The sequence below is a fragment of the Leucoraja erinacea genome, unplaced genomic scaffold (assembly GCF_028641065.1).
Source record: "Leucoraja erinacea ecotype New England unplaced genomic scaffold, Leri_hhj_1 Leri_126S, whole genome shotgun sequence".
Lineage (NCBI taxonomy): Eukaryota > Metazoa > Chordata > Chondrichthyes > Rajiformes > Rajidae > Leucoraja > Leucoraja erinaceus.
In genome coordinates, this window is record NW_026575528.1 from 212,325 (window position 1) to 231,218 (window position 18,894).

General features: G+C 48.6%; 1 protein-coding gene across 1 annotated transcript in view; it reads left to right on the forward strand.

The window, feature by feature from the left end:
* pi4kb (phosphatidylinositol 4-kinase, catalytic, beta) overlaps window positions 1-18,894 on the forward strand; it is a 68,524-nt gene that overhangs the window by 20,733 nt on the left and 28,897 nt on the right. The window contains exon 3 of the mRNA XM_055665474.1: window positions 17,609-17,653. Within this exon, the coding sequence (XP_055521449.1) occupies window positions 17,609-17,653 (45 nt within the window). The remainder of the gene's footprint in view (window positions 1-17,608; window positions 17,654-18,894) is intronic.

The following is an 18,894-nucleotide window of genomic DNA, read 5'->3' on the forward strand; positions in this document are numbered from 1 at the left end:
TCCCCAATCAGTGCCCCGTTCCTGCCTTCTCCCCATATCCCCCTATCTTTAAGAGCCCTATCTAGCTCTCTCTTGAAAGCATCCAGACAACCGGCCTCCACCGCCCTCTGAGGCAGAGAATTCCACAGACTCACCACTCTCTGTGAGAAAAATTGTTTCCTCGCCTCCGTTCTAAATGGCCGACCCCTTATTCTTAAACTGTGTGTGTGGCCCCTGGTTCTGGAAACGTTGGGATAGTCCCTGCCTCAACAACCTCCGCCGAGATTGTTAAGGGCTTGGGCACACTAGAGGCAGGAAACATGTTCCCGATGTCGGGGGAGTCCAGAACCAGGGGAGTTCATTGCCACAGACGGCTGTGGAGGCCAAATCGTTGAGTATTTTTAAGGTGGAGATGAACAGATGCTTGATTTGTTCGGGTGTCGGGGGGTTATGGGTAGAAGGGTCACAGGGTACAGGGGTTACAGGGGTCAAAGTTTAAGGATAAAGGGGAAATCTTTTAGGACCCAGATGAGGAAAACATTTTTCACACACAGAGAGTGGTGAATCTCTGGAATTCTCTGCCACAGAAGGTAGTTGAGGCCACACAGTTCATTGGCTATATTTAAGAGGGAGTTAGATGTGGCCCTTGTGGCTAAAGGGATCGGGGGGTATGGAGAGAAGGCAGGGATGGGATACTGAGTTGGATGATCATATTGAATGGTGGTGCAGGCTCGAAGGGCCGAATGGCCTACTCTTGCACCTATTTTCTATGTTTCTATGAAGGCAGGAGAATGAGGTTGAGGGGGGAGGGATAGATCAGCCGTGATTGAATGGCGGAGTTTTGGTCTCAAAAAATCTGAGGAAGGACATTATTGCCATAGAGGGAGTGCAGTGACGGTTCACCAGACTGATTCCTGGGATGTCAGGACTGTCTTATGAAGAAAGACTGGATAGACTTGGTTTATACTCTCTAGAATTTAGAAGATTGAGAGGGGATCTTATAGAAACTTACAAAATTCTTAAGGGGTTGGACAGGCTAGATGCAGGAAGATTGTTCCCGATGTTAGGGAAGTCCAGGACAAGGGGTCACAGCTTAAGGATAAAGGGGAAATCCTTTAAAACCGAGATGAGAAGAACTTTTTTTCACACAGAGAGTGGTGAATCTCTGGAACTCTCTGCCACAGAGGGTAGTTGAGGCCAGTTCATTGGCTATATTTAAGAGGGAGTTAGATGTGGCCCTTGTGGCTAAGGGGATCAGGGGGTATGGAGAGAAGGCAGGGATGGGATACTGAGTTGGATGATCATGATATGAATGGTGGTGCAGGCTCGAAGGGCCGAATGACCTACTCTGGCACCTATTTTCTATGTTTCTATGAAGGCAGGAGAATGAGGTTGAGGGGGGAGGGATAGATCAGCCGTGATTGAATGGCGGAGTAGACTTGATGGGGCGAATGGCCTAATTCTGCTCCTATGACATGAAGCATGCCACACTAATCACCTTTGGGTGGTGCGAGGGAGGGAGGGAGGGAGAGAGGTTTGCGTTAGTCATACACCACAGAAACAGGCCCTTCTGCCCACGCAGCCTGAGCTGACTAAACAACGACTCATCTACACTAATCTGACATTTTATTATCCCGACTTCCTCATCCACTCAGATTCTATCACTGGGAACAATTTAGAGAGGGGCGATGTAACCTAGCGACCCGCATTCTTTGGGACGTGGGTTGAAACCGGGAATGACCCGCGCGGCCACAGGGAGAACGTGCAAACTCCACACAGTCAGCAGCTGAGGTCAGGTCTCCAACGCTGCGACTCGGCACTGGTTGACTAAATAATAATAATAATAATAATAAGTTTATTTATATAGCACATTTATAGTCAATTTTCATTGACCCCCAAAGTGCTTTACATCATTTAAAAATCAGTTCCATGCAAAGCATAAAGATGGGTTAACAAAATAATAAAATGCATAAACAGGACACAACATGTAACATAAACATCCACCACAGCATTCATCACTGTGTGGTGGAAGGCACAAAAAATTTTGGCCGTCCTCCTCCATTCCCCCCCCCAGTGGACCGGACCAGAGTCCAGAGTCCAGTGCAGGATCGGTCTTTCCTCACCGGAGACCGCGGCTGCAAGATTGTGTAGGCCGCAGGCCGGCGGTTGAGATTTAAAGTCCCCGCCGCAGCCTGAAGCACCGTAGACTGCAGGGCCGGCGGTCGAAGCTCCGCTCCAGGGGTGATGGTAAGTCCATGCCGGGAACCCGTGGCAGAAGTTATCCGCGGGCCGGCAATGGCGGCTTCTTCTTCCCCCGGGTCCCCCACGAGGGATCCCGGGCTGTAGACGCCGCAGCAGCTGGAACTCTGCAGACCGCGGCTTCAGGCTGTGACTTCAGGCTGCCGGCTGCCCCGGGCCAGTGAAACGGAGCGCTCCCCTCCGGCGAGCCCCAACGAGGGCTCACCCGCTCCATGCTGAGTCCACGCTGCGCCTGCCGCTGAAGCCCCCGGGGCACGTCTCCGGGAAAGACCTCGCCGATCCTTGATGGTAGGCCACGGGGGAGGCGACCTGGAAAAAGTCGCCTCTCCATGGAGGAGGCGACTGAAGCGGTTTCCCCCTTACACCACCCCCCACACAAAACACAAAAAACCCCACTAAATACACACTTTAAAACATACTAAAAATAAAAAATAAAATTGAAAGGCTGACGCGCTGCTGCCATGGCTGCCGCCAGAACAGCGCCCCCTTTTACAACCTTTTAATGGTTCGAGCTGTCCGGTGTGATGGTTAGCAGTGAAAGTCACCCTGAAGTTGCTGGCCGACAAAACAGGACCTCACAGCGCCAGAGACCCGGGTTCGATCCTGACCACGGGTGCTTGTCCGTATGGAGTTTGTACGTTCTCCCCGTGACCTGCGAGGGTTTTCCCCAAGAGGAAAAATGTTCCCAATGTTGGGCGAGTTCAGAACCAGGGGCCACACACACACAGTCTTAGAATAAAGAGGAGGCCATTTAAGACTGAGGTGAGAAAAAACCTTTTCACCCAGAGAGTTGTGAATTTGTGGAATTCCCTGTCACAGAGGGCACAGTGGAGGCCAAGTCACTGGATGGATTTAAGAGAGAATTAGATAGAGCTCTAGGGGCTAGTGGAGTCAAGGGATATGGGGAGAAGGCAGGCACTGGTTATTGATTGGGGACGATCAGCCATGATCACAATGAATGGCGGTGCTGGCTCTAAGGGCCGAATGGCCGCCTCCTGCACCTATTGTCTATGTTTCTATGTTTCCTCCCGCACTCCAAAGACATGCAGATTTGTAGGTCTAAATAAATTGTCCCTAGTGTGTGTAGGGTAGCGTTAGTGTGCTAGGATCGATGGTCGGTGTGGGCCGAAGGGCCTGTTTGCGTGGTGTGTGTCTAAACTAAACTAAACGCCACAGTTGTGTTGGGAGAGGCAAAGACAGAAGCTAATTGGTGGACAAGCCAGATGTGGTTTGAACCCAGTTAACCCCCCCCCCACATCAGTCTGAAACAAAGACCCTACAGCGAGCGAGATAGTCCACTCGACAAAAAAGACGTCGTACAGTCATGGGCAGATTCGTGGGTCATTTTCGGCCCCATTTCCGTAACCGGCTTCCGTCTCCGCACCAAAGATCCCACAGAATACTAGTGCGGAGACGGAAGCCGGTTACGGAAACATCCTCGTCAAAATAAAAGTTATTTGGGTAAAATCTTCTCAATTATAATTTATTGACACAAACTGTTCCCCCACGACGTTGATTACACTGCGAGTCGGGTCGGGTTACTGAAATGGATGGAAAAAAAGGCCCACGTTCCGCTCAGTTGCGTACTACACATCAGTCCATTTCATTTAGCAGGAGTGGTCTATCTAACCATATAACCATATAACAATTACAGCACGGAAACAGGCCATCTCGGCCCTACAAGTCCGTGCCGAACAACTTTTTTTCCCCTTAGTCCCACCTGCCTGCACTCATACCATAACCCTCCATTCCTTTCTCATCCATATGCCTATCCAATTTATTTTTAAATGATACCAATGAACCTGCCTCCACCACTTCCACTGGAAGCTCATTCCACACCGCTACCACTCTCTGAGTAAAGACGTTCCCCCTCATATTACCCCTAAACTTCTGTCCCTTAATTCTGAAGTCATGTCCTCTTGTTTGAATCTTCCCTATTCTCAAAGGGAAAAGCTTGTCCACGTCAACTCTGTCTATCCCTCTCATCATTTTAAAGACCTCTATCAAGTCCCCCCTTAACCTTTTGCGCTCCAGAGAATAAAGACCTAACTTATTCAACCTATCTCTGTAACTTAGTTGTTGAAACCCAGGCAACATTCTAGTAAATCTCCTCTGTACTCTCTCTATTTTGTTGACATCCTTCCTATAATTGGGCGACCAAAATTGTACACCATTCTCCAGATTTGGTCTCACCAATGCCTTGTACAATTTTAACATTACATCCCAGCTTCTATACTCAATATCTATTGGATCTTTGGTCTGTGAACAAGGGTCTCGAACCGAAACGTCGCCGATTTCCTTCGCTCCATAGATGCTGCCTCACCCGCTGAGTCTCTCCAGCATTTTTGTCCACCAGTTTAAATCACTGCTCACAATGACGTTTTCATCCAGAGTCTCAGGAAGATCTGCCTTGACCCAACTCTCTTGCTTCCCTCAGCCACGTTACGCAAAGGGAAACTCCTCCAAATTTTTTCGGGGTGAGTCTGGTATTTGGTATTTATGCCAGACAAAGAGCCGCAGATACTGGTTTGGACAAAAGCAGATAAAGAACAGGAGTAACTCGAGTGGCATCTCTGGAGAACGTGGAATGTTGCCTCGCCCGCTGAGTTACTCTAGCACTTTGTGTTGGGGGGGGGGGGGGGGGGTAGTTTTAATGGGAGCCCGAGCGATAACATTTGCACACAAAGGGTGGAGGGTGCATGGAAGGAGCTGCCGGGGGAGGTAGAGGCAGGTACTATCGCAACGTTTCAAAAAGCGTTTAATTCCTGGTGTATTTATTCAGTCAAATTTAACTGGAGCGAATGTTCTTCAAATCGTGGTCTTGTGAAACCACGTCTCGACCTTGCCCGCTTACAATAGACAATAGGTGCAGGAGGAGGACATTTGGCCCTTCGAGCCAGCACCGCCGTTCAATGTGATCATAGCTGATCACCCCGTTCCTGCCTTCTCCCCATATCCCCTGACTCCGCTATCTTTAAGAGCCCTATCTAGCTCTCTCTTGAAAGCATCCAGAGAACCGGCCTCTGAGGCAGAGAATTCCACAGACTCACCTCTCTCTGTGAGAAAAAGTGTTTCCTCGTCTCCGTTCTAAATGGCTTACCCCTTATTCTTAAACTGTGTGTGTGTGGCCCCTGGTTCTGGACTCCCCCAACATCGGGAACACGTTTCCTGCCTCTAGCGTGTCCAAACCCTTAACAATCTTATATGTTTCAATGAGATGCCCTCTCATCCTTCTAAACTCCACAGAGTGTACAAGCCCAGTCGCTCCATTCTCTCAGCATATGACAGTCCCGCCATCCCGGGAATTAACCTGGTGAACCTACGCTGGGCTCCCTCAATAGCAAGAATGTCCTTCCTCAAATTAGGGGACCAAAACTGCACTCAATACTCCAGGTGTGGTCTCACTAGGGCTCTGTACAACTGCAGAAGGATCACTTTGCTCCTATATTCGATTCCTCTTATATATTAATATCCTGCCGACTACGCCAATAGTGGGGGGGGGGGAAATTTTATGCTATTTTGTGCTATCTCTTTACATCCAGATAACTCTCTCATCAGCTGCTTTGTGGAAAAATGATAAATTATAGATGGCCTTCTCCATGACATTAGCGGGCCAAGTATCAGCTATCAGGCAAATGCTGACGCTAAATTTTGTCCAGACATCCTTTGTTGAGTGCAGGAAGGAGGAACTGCAGATGCTGGTTCACTAAACAAGTGCTGAAGTAACAGCGGGTCAGGTAGCATCTCAAGACATCTTTTGTCTTTTCGTCTTTGCCTTTACCTCAACGATCTACCTAATTTAAACAAATCTCTCCTCATCTGCACCAGCCTATTTAACTTCCATTCTCTCCATCCCTCCCCCATCCTAGTTCTCCGACTGTCCTGGTTATATTTTATCTCTGTATGCCTCGTTGTCACCTTCCCCTCGCTAACAATGATCTATTCTACCTTTTCCTTCACCCTCGTCGCCTTTGATGTCTCGTTTTCACACCTTACCCGTCGATATCTCTCTCTGTCTCCCTCTCCCCTGCCTGAAGAAGGGTCTCCACCTGAATTGTCACCCGTTCCTTCTCTCCAGAGACGCTGCCTGACCCGCTGAGTGACCCCACCATCTTGTGCCTTATCTCCAGCCTATTACCTGCCAGGTGTTGCTCTGCCCCTTCATCTCTTCCAGCTTTCCTTACCCCCCAACCCCCACCCTGCCACAATGTCTGAAGAAGGGTCCTGAACTGAAACGTCACCTATTCAGGTTCTCCAGAGATGCTGCCTGATCTGCTGGGTTACTCCAGCGATTTGTGCAGTTATAATCAGCGACAAGGTGGTCAAATCCTGCTGGGCCTTGCGGGAGAAGCAAAGAATGGCGAACAAATGCACCCTGCTCAAGCCTTTTGTCAGATGCTGCGAGCTTGGGGCAGTTCCAGACGAGTTTCAGTTCAGTATATCAGTCTGAAGAAGGGTCACATAGAAAATAGGTGCAGGAGTAGAGGCCGTTCGGCCCTTCGAGCCTGCACCAGCACCGCCATTCAATATGATCATGGCTGATCATCCAACTCAGTATCCCATACCTGCCTTCTCTCCACAACCCCTGATCCCTTTAGCCACAAGGGCCACATCTAACTCCCTCTTAAATATAGCCAATGAACTGTGTGGCCTCAACTACCTTCTGTGGCAGAGAATTCCACTGATTCAAAGGAGAGGGGAGGAGAGAGGGGAGGAGAGGAGTGGAGTGGAGTGGAGAGAGAGGAGAGGAGATGAGAGAGAGGGGAGAGAGAGAGGAGAGGAGAGGAGAGGAGAGGAGAATATAGCCAATGAACTGTGTGGCCTCAACTACCTTCTGTGGCAGAGTTCAACAGATTCAAAGGAGAGGAGAGGAGCGGAGAGGAGAGGAGAGGAGAGGAGAATATAGCCAATGAACTGTGTGGCCTCAACTACCTTCTGTGGCAGAGAATTCCACAGATTCACCACACTCTGTGTGTGAAAAAAAAATGTTTTCCTCATCTCGGTCCTAAAAGATTTCCCCCTTATCCTTAAACTGTGTGTGTGGCCCCTTGTTCTCGACTTCCCCAACATCGGGAAGAATCTTCCTGCATCTAGCCTGTCCAACCCCTTAAGAATTTTGTAAGTTTCTATAAGATCTTATTCCTTTACTCCATAGATGCTGCCTCACCCTGCTGAGTTTCTCCAGCATTTTTGTCTACCTTCAATTCGGTACAGTTCAGTTTAGTTTATTGTCACATGTGCAGAGTTACAGTGAAAAGCTTTTTTGTTGCGTGCTATCCAGTCAGCGGAAAGACAACACACGATTACAATCGAGCCGTTTACAGTGTGCGGATGGATAGATGATTAGGGAATAACGTTTAGTGCAAGGTAAAGCCAGCAAAGTCCGACCAAGGCTAGTCCGAGGGTCACCAAGGAGTATGTAGATGGAGGTTCCATCCAAACAGGGTTCTCTAAAAGTATGGGACACTGACCTTTCTGTCCTGGGCCTCCTCCATTTTGTCAGAGTCAGGCCAAACGCACCTCATGGTCCTTAGCTTGGTCACCTAGCAACCCGGCGGTATGAACATTAACCTCAAACTTCAAGTCACCCTCGAATCAGTTTAGGTCCCCTAATTTGAGGAAGGACATTCTTGCTATTGACGGAGTGCAGCGTAGGTTCACCAGGTTAATTCCCGGGATGGCGGGACTGTGATATGCGGAGAGAATGGAGCAGCTGTGGGCTTGTACACTCTGGAGCTTAGAAGGATGAGAGGGCATCTTATTGAAACATATAAGATTGTTAAGGGCTTGGGCACACTAGAGGCAGGAAACATGTTCCCGATGTTGGGGGGGGAGTCGAGAACCAGGGGCCACACACACACACACAGTTTAAGAATAAGGAGTAAGCCATTTAGAACGGAGACGAGGAAATACATTTTCTCACAGAGAGTGGTGAGTCTGTGGAATTCTTTGCCTCAGAGGGCGGTGGAGGCGGGTTCTCTGGATGCTTTCAAGAGAGAGCTAGATAGGGCTCTTAAAGATAACGGAGTCGGGGGGGATATGGGGAGAAGGCAGGAACGGGGTACTGATTGGGGATGATCAGCCATGATCACATTGAATGGCGGTGGTGGCTCGAAGGGCCAAATGGCCTCTACTCCTGCACCCATTGTCTATTGACTATTGTCATTCCCCTCCCCCACCCAAGTCCTAGTAGCTTTGAAGTCGCCTTGTTGAGCCTCATTGTTTGTAACTCATTTTCACCTAGCCAACAGCTGGTGGACTAGCCCAAGGGCAGCAATATACATGGGGAGATGGCAGGAGAATGGGGTGGGGACGGGGGGGGGGAGGAGACAGATCATCCGTGATTGAATGGCGGAGCAGACTTGATGGGCCGAATGGCCTAATTCTACGCCTATCACCCGACAGTTAGATATTAGTTAGACGGTTAGCTAGATGCAGGAAAAATGTTCCCAATGTTGGGCGAGTCCAGGACCAGGGGCCACACACACACAGTCTTAGAATAAAGGGGAGGCCATTTAAGACTGAGGTGAGAAAAAACGTTTTCACCCAGAGAGTTGTGAATTTGTGGAATTCCCTGCCACGGAGGCCAAGTCACTGGATGGATTTATGAGAGTTAGTTAGATAGAGCTCTAGGGGCTAGTGGAGTCAAGGGATATGGGGAGAAGGCAGGCACGGGTTATTGATAGGGGACGATCAGCCATGATCACAATGAATGGCGGTGCTGGTGCTGGCTGGAAGGGCCGAATGGCCTCCTCCTGCACCTATTTTGTATGTTTCTAATGGTTAATGGTTTCATTGCAAAATGATTTGATTATAGGAGCAGGGAGGTTCTACTGCAGTTGTACAGGGTCTTGGTGAGACCACACCTGGAGTATTGCGTACAGTTTTGGTCTCCAAATCTGAGGAAGGACATTATTGCCATAGAGGGAGTGCAGAGACGGTTCACCAGACTGATTCCTGGGATGTCAGGACTGTCTTATGAAGAAAGACTGGATAGACTTGGTGGTTTATACTCTCTAGAATTTAGAAGATTGAGAGGGGATCTTATAGAAACTTACAAAATTCTTAAGGGGTTGGACAGGCTAGATGCAGGAAGATTGGTCCCGCTGTTGGGGAAGTCCAGGACAAGGGGTCATAGCTTAAGGATAAGGGGGAAATCCTTTAAAAACCGAGATGAGAAGAACTTTTTTCACACAGAGAGTGGTGAATCTCTGGAACTCTCTGCCACAGAGGGTAGTTGAGGCCAGTTCATTGGCTATATTTAAGAGGGAGTTAGATGTGGCCCTTGTGGCTAAGGGGATCAGGGGGTATGGAGAGAAGGCAGGTACGGGATACTGAGTTGGATGATCAGCCATGATCATATTGAATGGTGGTGCAGGCTCGAAGGGCCGAATGGCCTACTCCTGCAGCTAATTTCTATGTTTCTATGTTAAGTGACTAAAGTAAAACTCCTGATTGTTTCCCTTGTTCAGTTGCGCATTTGTAAACTAGTTACTGCCGCTCATTATATGAACTCCTTTGGGTGAAAGAACTAAAGTGGTGATCCTCTCAAATTGCATCAGAGAGTTGCGGCAATTCTTCTGACTAATGACGCAGGGAAATAGGATGCACCTGCCCAGCATTTCTCGCCTTCCGCTTTTTGTTTTGCAAGAATTCACTTTCATCCCACCCATGGCCGTCAGGATTTAACCGCTGTGTCATCAGCCGAGATTCTCAAGTGTATAAAATCACGCGGGGGGGAATAGACAGGGCGAAAGCACAGAGTCTTTTACCCAGATCTGAGTCATTGAGAGCCAGCGGACATAGAAACAGAGAGGCATAGAAAATAGGCGCAGGAGGAGGCCATTCGGCCTTTCGAGTCAGCATCGCCATTCAATGTGATCATGGCCGATCATCCAGAATCAGTACCCCGTTCCTGCCTTCTCCCCATAGCCCTTGATTCCGTTAGCCCGAAGAACTAAATCTACCTCTCACTTGAAAACATCCACTGCCTTCTGTGGCAGAGAATTCCACAGATTCACAATAGACAATAGACAATAGGTGCAGGAGTAGAGGCCATTCGGCCCTTCGAGTCAGCACCGCCATTCAACATGATCATGGCTGATCATCCCCAATCAGTACCCCGTTCCTGCCTTCTCCCCCATATCCCCTGACTCCGCTATCTTTAAGAGCCCTGTCTAGCTCTCTCTTGAAGCATCCAGAGAACCGGCCTCTGAGGCAGAGAATTCCACAGACTCACCACTCTCTGTGAGAAAAAAGTGTTTCCTCGTCTCCGTTCTAAATGGCCGACCCCCTATTCTTAAACTGTGTGTGTGTGGCCCCTGGTTCTGGACTCCCCCAACATCGGGAACATGTGTCCTGCCTCTAGTGCGTCCAAGCCCTTAACAATCGTATATGTTTCAATGAAATACCCTCTCATCCTTCTAAACTCCAGAGTGTACAAGCCCAGGCGCTCCATTCTCTCAGCATATGACAGTCCCATTCACAGCTCTGGGTGAGAACGTTTTTCCTCACCTAAAGTAGACGATGGACACAAGATGCTGGAGTAACTCAGCAGGACAGGCAGCGTCTCTGGAGAGAAGGAATGGGTGACGTTTCGGGTCGAGTCCCTGGGTTACTCTACCACTTTGTGTCGATCTTTGGTTTAAACCAGCAGCTGCAGTTCCTTCCTACACATAGAGTAGAAACATAGAAACATAGAAATTAGGTGCAGGAGTAGAGGCCATTCGGCCCTTCGAGCCTGCACCGCCATTCAATATGATCATGGCTGATCATCCAACTCAGTATCCTGTACCTGCCTTCTCTCCATACCCCCTGATCCCCTTAGCCACAAGGGCCACATCTAACTCCCTCTTAAATATAGCCAATGAACTGGCCTCAACTACCCTCTGTGGCAGAGAGTTCCAGAGATTCACCACTCTCTGCGTGAAAAAAAGTTCTTCTCATCTCGGTTTTAAAGGATTTCCCCTTTATCCTTAAGCTGTGACCCCTTGTCCTGGACTTCCCTAACATCGGGAACAATCTTCCTGCATCTAGCCTGTCCAACCCCTTAAGAATTTTGTAAGTTTCTATAAGATCCCCTCTCAATCTTCTAAATTCTAGAGAGTATAAACCAAGTCTATCCAGTCTTTCTTCATAAGACAGTCCTGACATCCCAGGAATCAGTCTGGTGAACCTTCTCTGCACTCCCTCTATGGCAAGAATGTCCTTCCTCAGATTAGGAGACCAAAACTGTACGCAATACTCCAGGTGTGGTCTCACCAAGACCCTGTACAACTGCAGTAGAACCTCTCTGCTCCTATACTCAAATCCTTTTGCAATGAAAGCTAACATACCATTCGCGCTAACATACGAGTAGGTAGGTAGACTGACAGAGACATAGTCTGAAGAAGGGCCCCCAACTCAAAACATCACCCATCCTTTTCCTCCAGAGATGACGCCTGACCCACTATGTTACTCCAGCACTTACTGGCAGTTGCTTGATGTGGTGTCGGTTGCAGACCAGTGAATCATTTGCAAAAACTTCCGTCTAATTGTGTTAATGTGTGGAAGATAGGGACAAAGATCAGGTGTGACTCAGCGGGTCTGGCAACATCTCTGGCGAACGTGGACAGGTACAAAGTGCTGGAGTAACTCAGCGAGTCAGGCAGCATCTCTGGAGAACGTGGAAAGTTGACATTTCAGCTAGGGGTCCTTTGATGTTTTAGGTCGAGACCTTCAGCGTCCTAACATAGAAACATAGAAAATAGGTGCAGGAGTAGGCCATTCGGCCCTTCGAGCCAGCACCGCCATTCAATATGATCATGGCTGATCCAACTCAGTATCCCATCCCTGCCTTCTCTCCATACCCCCTGATCCCTTTAGCCACAAGGGCCACATCTAACTCACTCTTAAATATAGCCAATGAAGTGGCCTCAACTACTCTCTGTGGCAGAGAGTTCCAGAGATTCACCACTCTCTGCGTGAAAAAAGTTCTTCTCATCTCGGTTTTAAAGGATTTCCCCTTTATCCTTAAGCTGTGACCCCTTGTCCTGGACTTCCCTAACATCGGGAACAATCTTCCTGCATCTAGCCTGTCCAACCCCTTAAGAATTTTGTAAGTTTCTATAAGATCCCCTCTCAATCTTCTAAATTCTAGAGAGTATAAACCAAGTCTATCCAGTCTTTCTTCATAAGACAGTCCTGACATCCCAGGAATCAGTCTGGTGAACCGTCTCTGCACTCCCTCTATGGCAATAATGTCCTTCCTCAGATTTGGAGACCAAAACTGTACGCAATAGTCCAGGTGTGGTCTCACCAAGACCCTGTACAACTGCAGTTCAATATGATCACGGCTGATCATCCAACTCGGTATCCTGTACCTGCCTTCTCTCCATACCCCCTGATCCCTTTAGCAACAAGGGCCACATGACCAGACTGATTCCTGGGAGAAACATAGAAACTAGGCTCAGTATTTAAGAAGGAACTGCAGATGCGGGAAAAATCGAATGTCGACAAAAGTGCTGGAGAAACTCAGCGGGTGCAGCAGCATCTATGGAGCGAAGGAAATTCTTGCCATAGAGGGAGTACAGAGAAGGTTCACCAGACTGATTCCTGGGATGGCAGGACTTTCATACGAAGAAAGACTGGATAGACTCGGCTTGTACTCGCTAGAATTTAGAAGATTGAGGGGGGATCTTATAGAAACGTACAAAATTCTTAAGGGGTTGGACAGTCTAGATGCAGGAAGATTGTTCCCGATGTTGAGGAAGTCCAGAACTAGGGTTCACAGTTTAAGGATAAGAGGGAAGTCTTTTAGGACCGAGATGAGAAAATCATTTTTTACACAGAGAGTAAAATTCTCTGCCACAGAAGGTAGTTGAGGCCAGTTAATTGGCTATATTTAAGAGGGAGTTAGATGTGGCTAAAGGGATTATGGGGTATGGAGAGAAGGCAGGGATGGGATACTGAGTTGGATGATCAGCCATGATCATATCGAATGGCGGTGCTGGCTCGAAGGGCTGAATGGCCTTCTCCTGCACCTATTTTCTATGTTTCTATGTTAACTCCCTCTTAAATATAGCCAATGAACTGTGGCCTCAAGTACCTTCTGTGGCAGAGAATTCCACAGATTCACCACTCTCTGTGTGAAAAATGTTTTTCTCATCTCGGTCTTAAAAGACTTCTCCCTTATCCTTAAACTGTGGCCCCTTGTTCTGGACTTCCCCAACATCGGGAACAATCTTCCTGCATCTAGCCTGTCCAACTCCTTAAGAATTTTGTAAGTTTCTATAAGATCACCCCCTCAATCTTCTGAATTCTAGCGAGTACAAGCTGAGTCTATCCAGTCTTTCTTCACATACTCTTTCTTCTAACGTTGCACAACTTTCTCTACTTTTCATTGCAAAGGTCACTGAATAAACGTCAGCACCAAATATGTTGCTCCCGCCCTCGGCTTGCGACAAAGAAATTAGCACGATGTCTTTTCTTTTGGCAAATTGGCCAAATGGGCGACGTTTCGGGTCGAGACCTTTCTTTCAGACTGATGTTTGAAGAAGGCTCTCGACCCGAAACATCGCCCGCTCCTTCTCTCCAGAGATGCTGCCTCGCCCGCTGAGTTACTCCAACATTTTGTGTCAACCTTTACCCTACAAACCTGCACCTCCTTAGAGTGTAGCAGGAACCCGTAGAAACCCCACGCAGGTCACAGGGAGAAAGTAGAAACTCTACGGATAGCAGCCGTAGGCATCCTCGGTACGAATATTAACTTCTCTAACTTCAAGTAACCTTTGTGTTCCCATCTCTCCATCCGTGGTCCAGTCCAGAACCAGGGGGCCACACACACACACACACACACACACACAGTCTTAGAATAAAGGGGAGGCCATTTAAGAACTTTTTCACCCAGAGAGTTGCGAATTTGTACTGTACACTGACAATGACAATTAAAATTGAATCTGAATCTGAATTTGTGGAATTCCCTGCCACAGAGGGCACAGTGGAGGCCAAATCACTGGATGGATTTAAGAGAGAGTTAGATAGAGCTCTAGGGGCTAGTGGAGTCAAGGGGTATGGGGAGAAGGCAGGCACGGGTTATTGATTGGGGACGATCAGCAATGATCACAATGAATGGCGGTGCTGGATCGAAGGGCCGAGTAGCCTCCTCTTGCACCTATTGTCTATGTTTCTATCTCCCACCCCCCCTTCCCAGATCCCACTTTGTGTCTTGTCTTCGGTATAAACCAGCATCTGCAGTTCCATCCTGCACGTCATTCTTTCCTTGATTGTTATATCATGCCATTAAATGGGAAAGAATGCAGATAAGATTTATGAAGATGTTGCCAGGGCTTGAGGCCCCGAGCTATAGGGAGAGGTGGGGCAGGCTTGGACTTTACCCCTAATAGCTTTCATTCGTGTCCGTCTTCCGTGGTTCAAATGTTGACCTCGCTGTCATCGTCCCTCCTGAAAAGGACGCAAGCTTCCGGCCACAATCGAGTGGGAGGCCATCACTTGTTGCAATAGATGATTGTTGCCATAGAGGGAGTACAGAGAAGGTTCACCAGACTGATTTGCCATAGAGAATTATGAGAATTAAGGGACTGAAGTTTAGGGGGAGTACATGAGGGGGAACTTCTTTACTCCAGAGAGTGGTGGCTGTGTGAAGGAGCTTCCAGACTGAAGGTGGTGGAGGCAGTTCGTTTTTATCATTTAAAAATAAATTGGATAGTTATATGGATGGGAAGGGAATGGAGGGTTAGGTCTGAGCGCAGGTATATGGGACTAGGGGAGATTATGTGTTCGGCACGGACTAGAAGGGTCGAGATGGCCTGTTTCCGTGCTGTAATTGTTAGACTGGTTATTGGTTATAGAGGGGGTACAGAGAAGGTTCACCAGACTGATTTGCCATAGAGGGAGTACAGAGAAGGCTCACCAGACTGATTTGCCATAGAGGGAGTACAGAGAAGGCTCACCAGACTGATTCCTGGGATGTCAGGACTTTCATATGAAGGAAAGACTGGATAGACTCGGCTTGTACTCGCTAGTATTTAGAAGACTGAGGGGGGATCTTATAGAAACTTACAAAATTCTTAAGGGGTTGGACAGTCTAGATGCAGGAAGATTGTTCCCGATGTTGGGGAAGTCCAGAACAAGGGGTCACAGTTTAAGGATAAGGGGGAAATCTTTTAGGATCGAGATGAGGAAAACATTTTTTTTTCACACACAGAGAGTGGTGAATCTGTGGAATTCTCTGCCACAGAAGGTAATTGAGGCCACACAGTTCATTGGCTATATTTAAGAGGGAGTTAGATGTGGCCCTTGTGGCTAAACGGATCAGGAGGTATGGAGAGAAGGCAGGTACGGGATACCGAGTTGGATGATCGGCCATGATCATATTGAATGGCGGTGCAGGCTCGAAGGGCCGAATGGCCTCTACTCCTGCACCTATTTTCTATGTTTCTATGATGGACAGAATTAGCTCGGGATACTTCCAGTTTCCAGACCCCATGACGTGGATGCTTCTGCTATGGGGGCTATTCCTTACAGTGCAGGAGGTTGGGGGGTGATCTTGTACAGGTGTTTAATAAATAGTGAGGGGAATAGATAGGGTAGATTCACAACGGCACGGTGATAGAGTGGCTGCTGTACAACGCCAATAACCTGGGTTCGATCCTGACTGCGGGTGCTGCCTGTACGGAGTTTGCACGTTCCGTGCTCCGATTTCCGCCCACACTCCAAAGATTTAGTGTGTAGGTAACACAAAAAAGCTGGAGAAACTCAGCAGGTGCAGCAGCATCTATGGAGCGAAGGAAATAGGCAACGTTTCGGGCCGAAACCCTTCTTCAGACTGATGGGGGGTGGGGGGGCGAGGAGAAGAAAGGAAAAAGGAGGAGGAGCCCGAAGGCTGGGGGGGATGGGAGGAGACAGCAGGAGGGCTGAGGAAGGGGAGGAGACAGCAAGGGCTAACAAAATTGGGAGAATTCGATGTTCATGCCCGCAGGATGCAGGCTCCCCAAGCGGAATATGAGGTGCTGTTCCTCCAGTTTCCAGTGTTGCTCACTGTGTCCATGGAGGAGACCCAGGACAGAGAGGTCGGATACGGAGTGGGAGGGGGAGTTGAAGTGCTGAGCCACCGGGAGGTCAGCTTGGTTATTGCGGACCGAGCGGAGGTGTTCGGCGAAACGATCGCCCAACCTCCGCTTGGTCTCACCGATATAGATCTGCTGACATCTAGAGCAGCGGATGTAATAGATGAGGTTGGAGGAGATGCAGGTAAACTTCTGTCGCACCTGGAACGATTGCTTGGGTCCTTGAATGGGGTAACAGGAAAAAAAAAGATTTAATGCAGCTAAAAAAACAAAGATTTAGTGCAGCTTAGAGAGCAGCGCGGAAACAGGCCCTTCGGCCCATCGAGTCTGCGCTGACCAACGATCGCCCAGTGCAGCAACACACTTGGGTCAAAGATTTACTAGAATGTTGCCTGGGTTTCAGCAACTAAGTTACAGAGAAAGGTTGAACAAGTTAGGGCTTTATTCTTTGGAGCGCAGAAGGTTAAGGGGGGACTTGATAGAGGTTTTTTAAATGATGAGAGGGATAGACAGAGTTGACGTGGACAAGCTTTTCCCACTGAGAGTAGGGAAGATTCAAACAAGAGGACATGACATGAGAATTAAGGGACTGAAGTTTAGGGGTAACATGAGGGGGAACTTCTTTACTCAGAGAGTGGTAGCTGTGTGGAATGAGCTTCCAGTGAAGGTGGTGGAGGCAGGTTCGTTTTTATCATTTAAAAATAAATTGGATATTATATGGATGGGAAGGGAATCCCAGATTCAGATTCAATTCAATTTTAATTGTCATTGTCAGTGTACAGTACAGAGACAACGAAATGCATTCTAGAAATGAATGGAGGGTTATGGTCTGAGCGCAGGTAGATGGGACTAGGGGAGATTATGTGTTCGGCACGGACTAGAAGGGTCGAGATGGCCTGTTTCCGTGCTGTAATTGTTATATGGTTAATGTACAATTAACAAGCCGATTGGCCTACGAACCTGCCCCTCTTTGGAGAGTGGGAGGAAACCGGAGCACCACGGGGAGAACGTGCAAACTCCGTACAGACAGCACCCGTAGTCGGGATCGAACCCGGGTCTCGGGCGCTGTGAGGCAGGCGTTTCCGATTCACCCACTCCAAACCGACAGAACAAGACTCGAGCCTCCTCAAAAAATTGACCCCTAGCGACCATGAATAACATCTAGCGCAAGATACAAGTCCAGCCATTGCAGCATGTTGATTGGAATCACGTGCTGTCTTCCTGCTGACTGGATAGCATGTTTAAAAGAGGGGGCTTCTTTCCGAAGAAATAATAACAAACCTTTCCTTCCCATTGTTTCCCAGGGGCTTTCGTCCAGTAATGAGAGCATTGATAGAGATGTTCGCACTGTAAGTGGTCAGTTTTTGTTGCCGTGGTGGCTGGTAGCTGGGTCCTTCGTTTTTTTTCTCCTTAACAGTATTTCCTCCGCGGGCTATTCCTGGGCACGCCAGCCCGAAGCGGTGTCGATTGGCCTGGCGCCGTTTCAGAACGTGCAAGGGGGGATTTTGATCCGTCCCCGTCCCGTGTGAGTGAAGGAATCCCTTCACCCTGATCCTGCATGGCTGGAGAGTCAACGGGTACCATCCCCCTGGTGAAAATTTACCATTAAACCTCCCATCTCCCATCTCCCATCTCCCACCAAAGGACTGGGACATTATACAATAGACAATAGGTGCAGGAGTAGAGGCCATTTGGCCCTTCGAGCCAGCACCGCCATTCAATGTGACCATGGCTGACCATCCCCAATCAGTACCCCGTTCCTGCCTTCTCCCCATATCCCCTGACTCTCTCTCGCTATCTTTAAGAGCCCTATCTAGCTCTCTCTTGAAAGAATTCTCTCCAGAGAACCGGCCTCTGAGGCAGAGAATTCCACAGACTCACCACTCTCTGTGTGAGAAAAAGTGTTCCCTCGTCTCCGTTCTAAATGGCTTACCCCTTATTTTTAAACTGTGTGTGTGTGTGTGTGTGTGTGTGTGTGTGTGTGGCCCCTGGTTCTGGACTCCCCCCAACATCGGGAACATGTTACACAAAAAAGCTGGAGAAACTCAGCGGGTGCAGCAGCATCTATGGAGTGAAGGAAATAGGCAACGTTTCGTCCCGAAACGTTGCCTATTTCCTTCGCTCCATAGATGCTGCTGCACCCGCTGATTTTCTCCAGCTTTTTTGTGTAACCTTCGATTCTCCAGCATCTGCAGTTCCTTCTTAAACATCGGGAACATGTTTCCTGCCTCTGGCGTGTCCAGGCCCTTAACAATAACAATCTGGTGTGTCCAAGCCCTTAACAACAGGGGCAGATCCATGTCGGATGCAGATTGAACCCTCCACCCCCCCCTTCCCTCTTCCCTTCCCTCCCACATTCCAAAGGGCAGGGACCACCCAAAATGGATGCAGAAGGGAACTCCCCGAGCCCACTTTACCCAATTCAAATATCGAGCGTTTGACCGCCTCTGGGCCTGAACTCGCTGGATCTTAGAAGGATGAGAGGGTGGAGGGCCTCATTGAAACTTACCGAATAGTGAAAGGCCTGGATAGAGTGGATGTGGAGAGGATGTTTCCACTAGTGGGAGAGTCTAGGACCAGAGGGCACAGC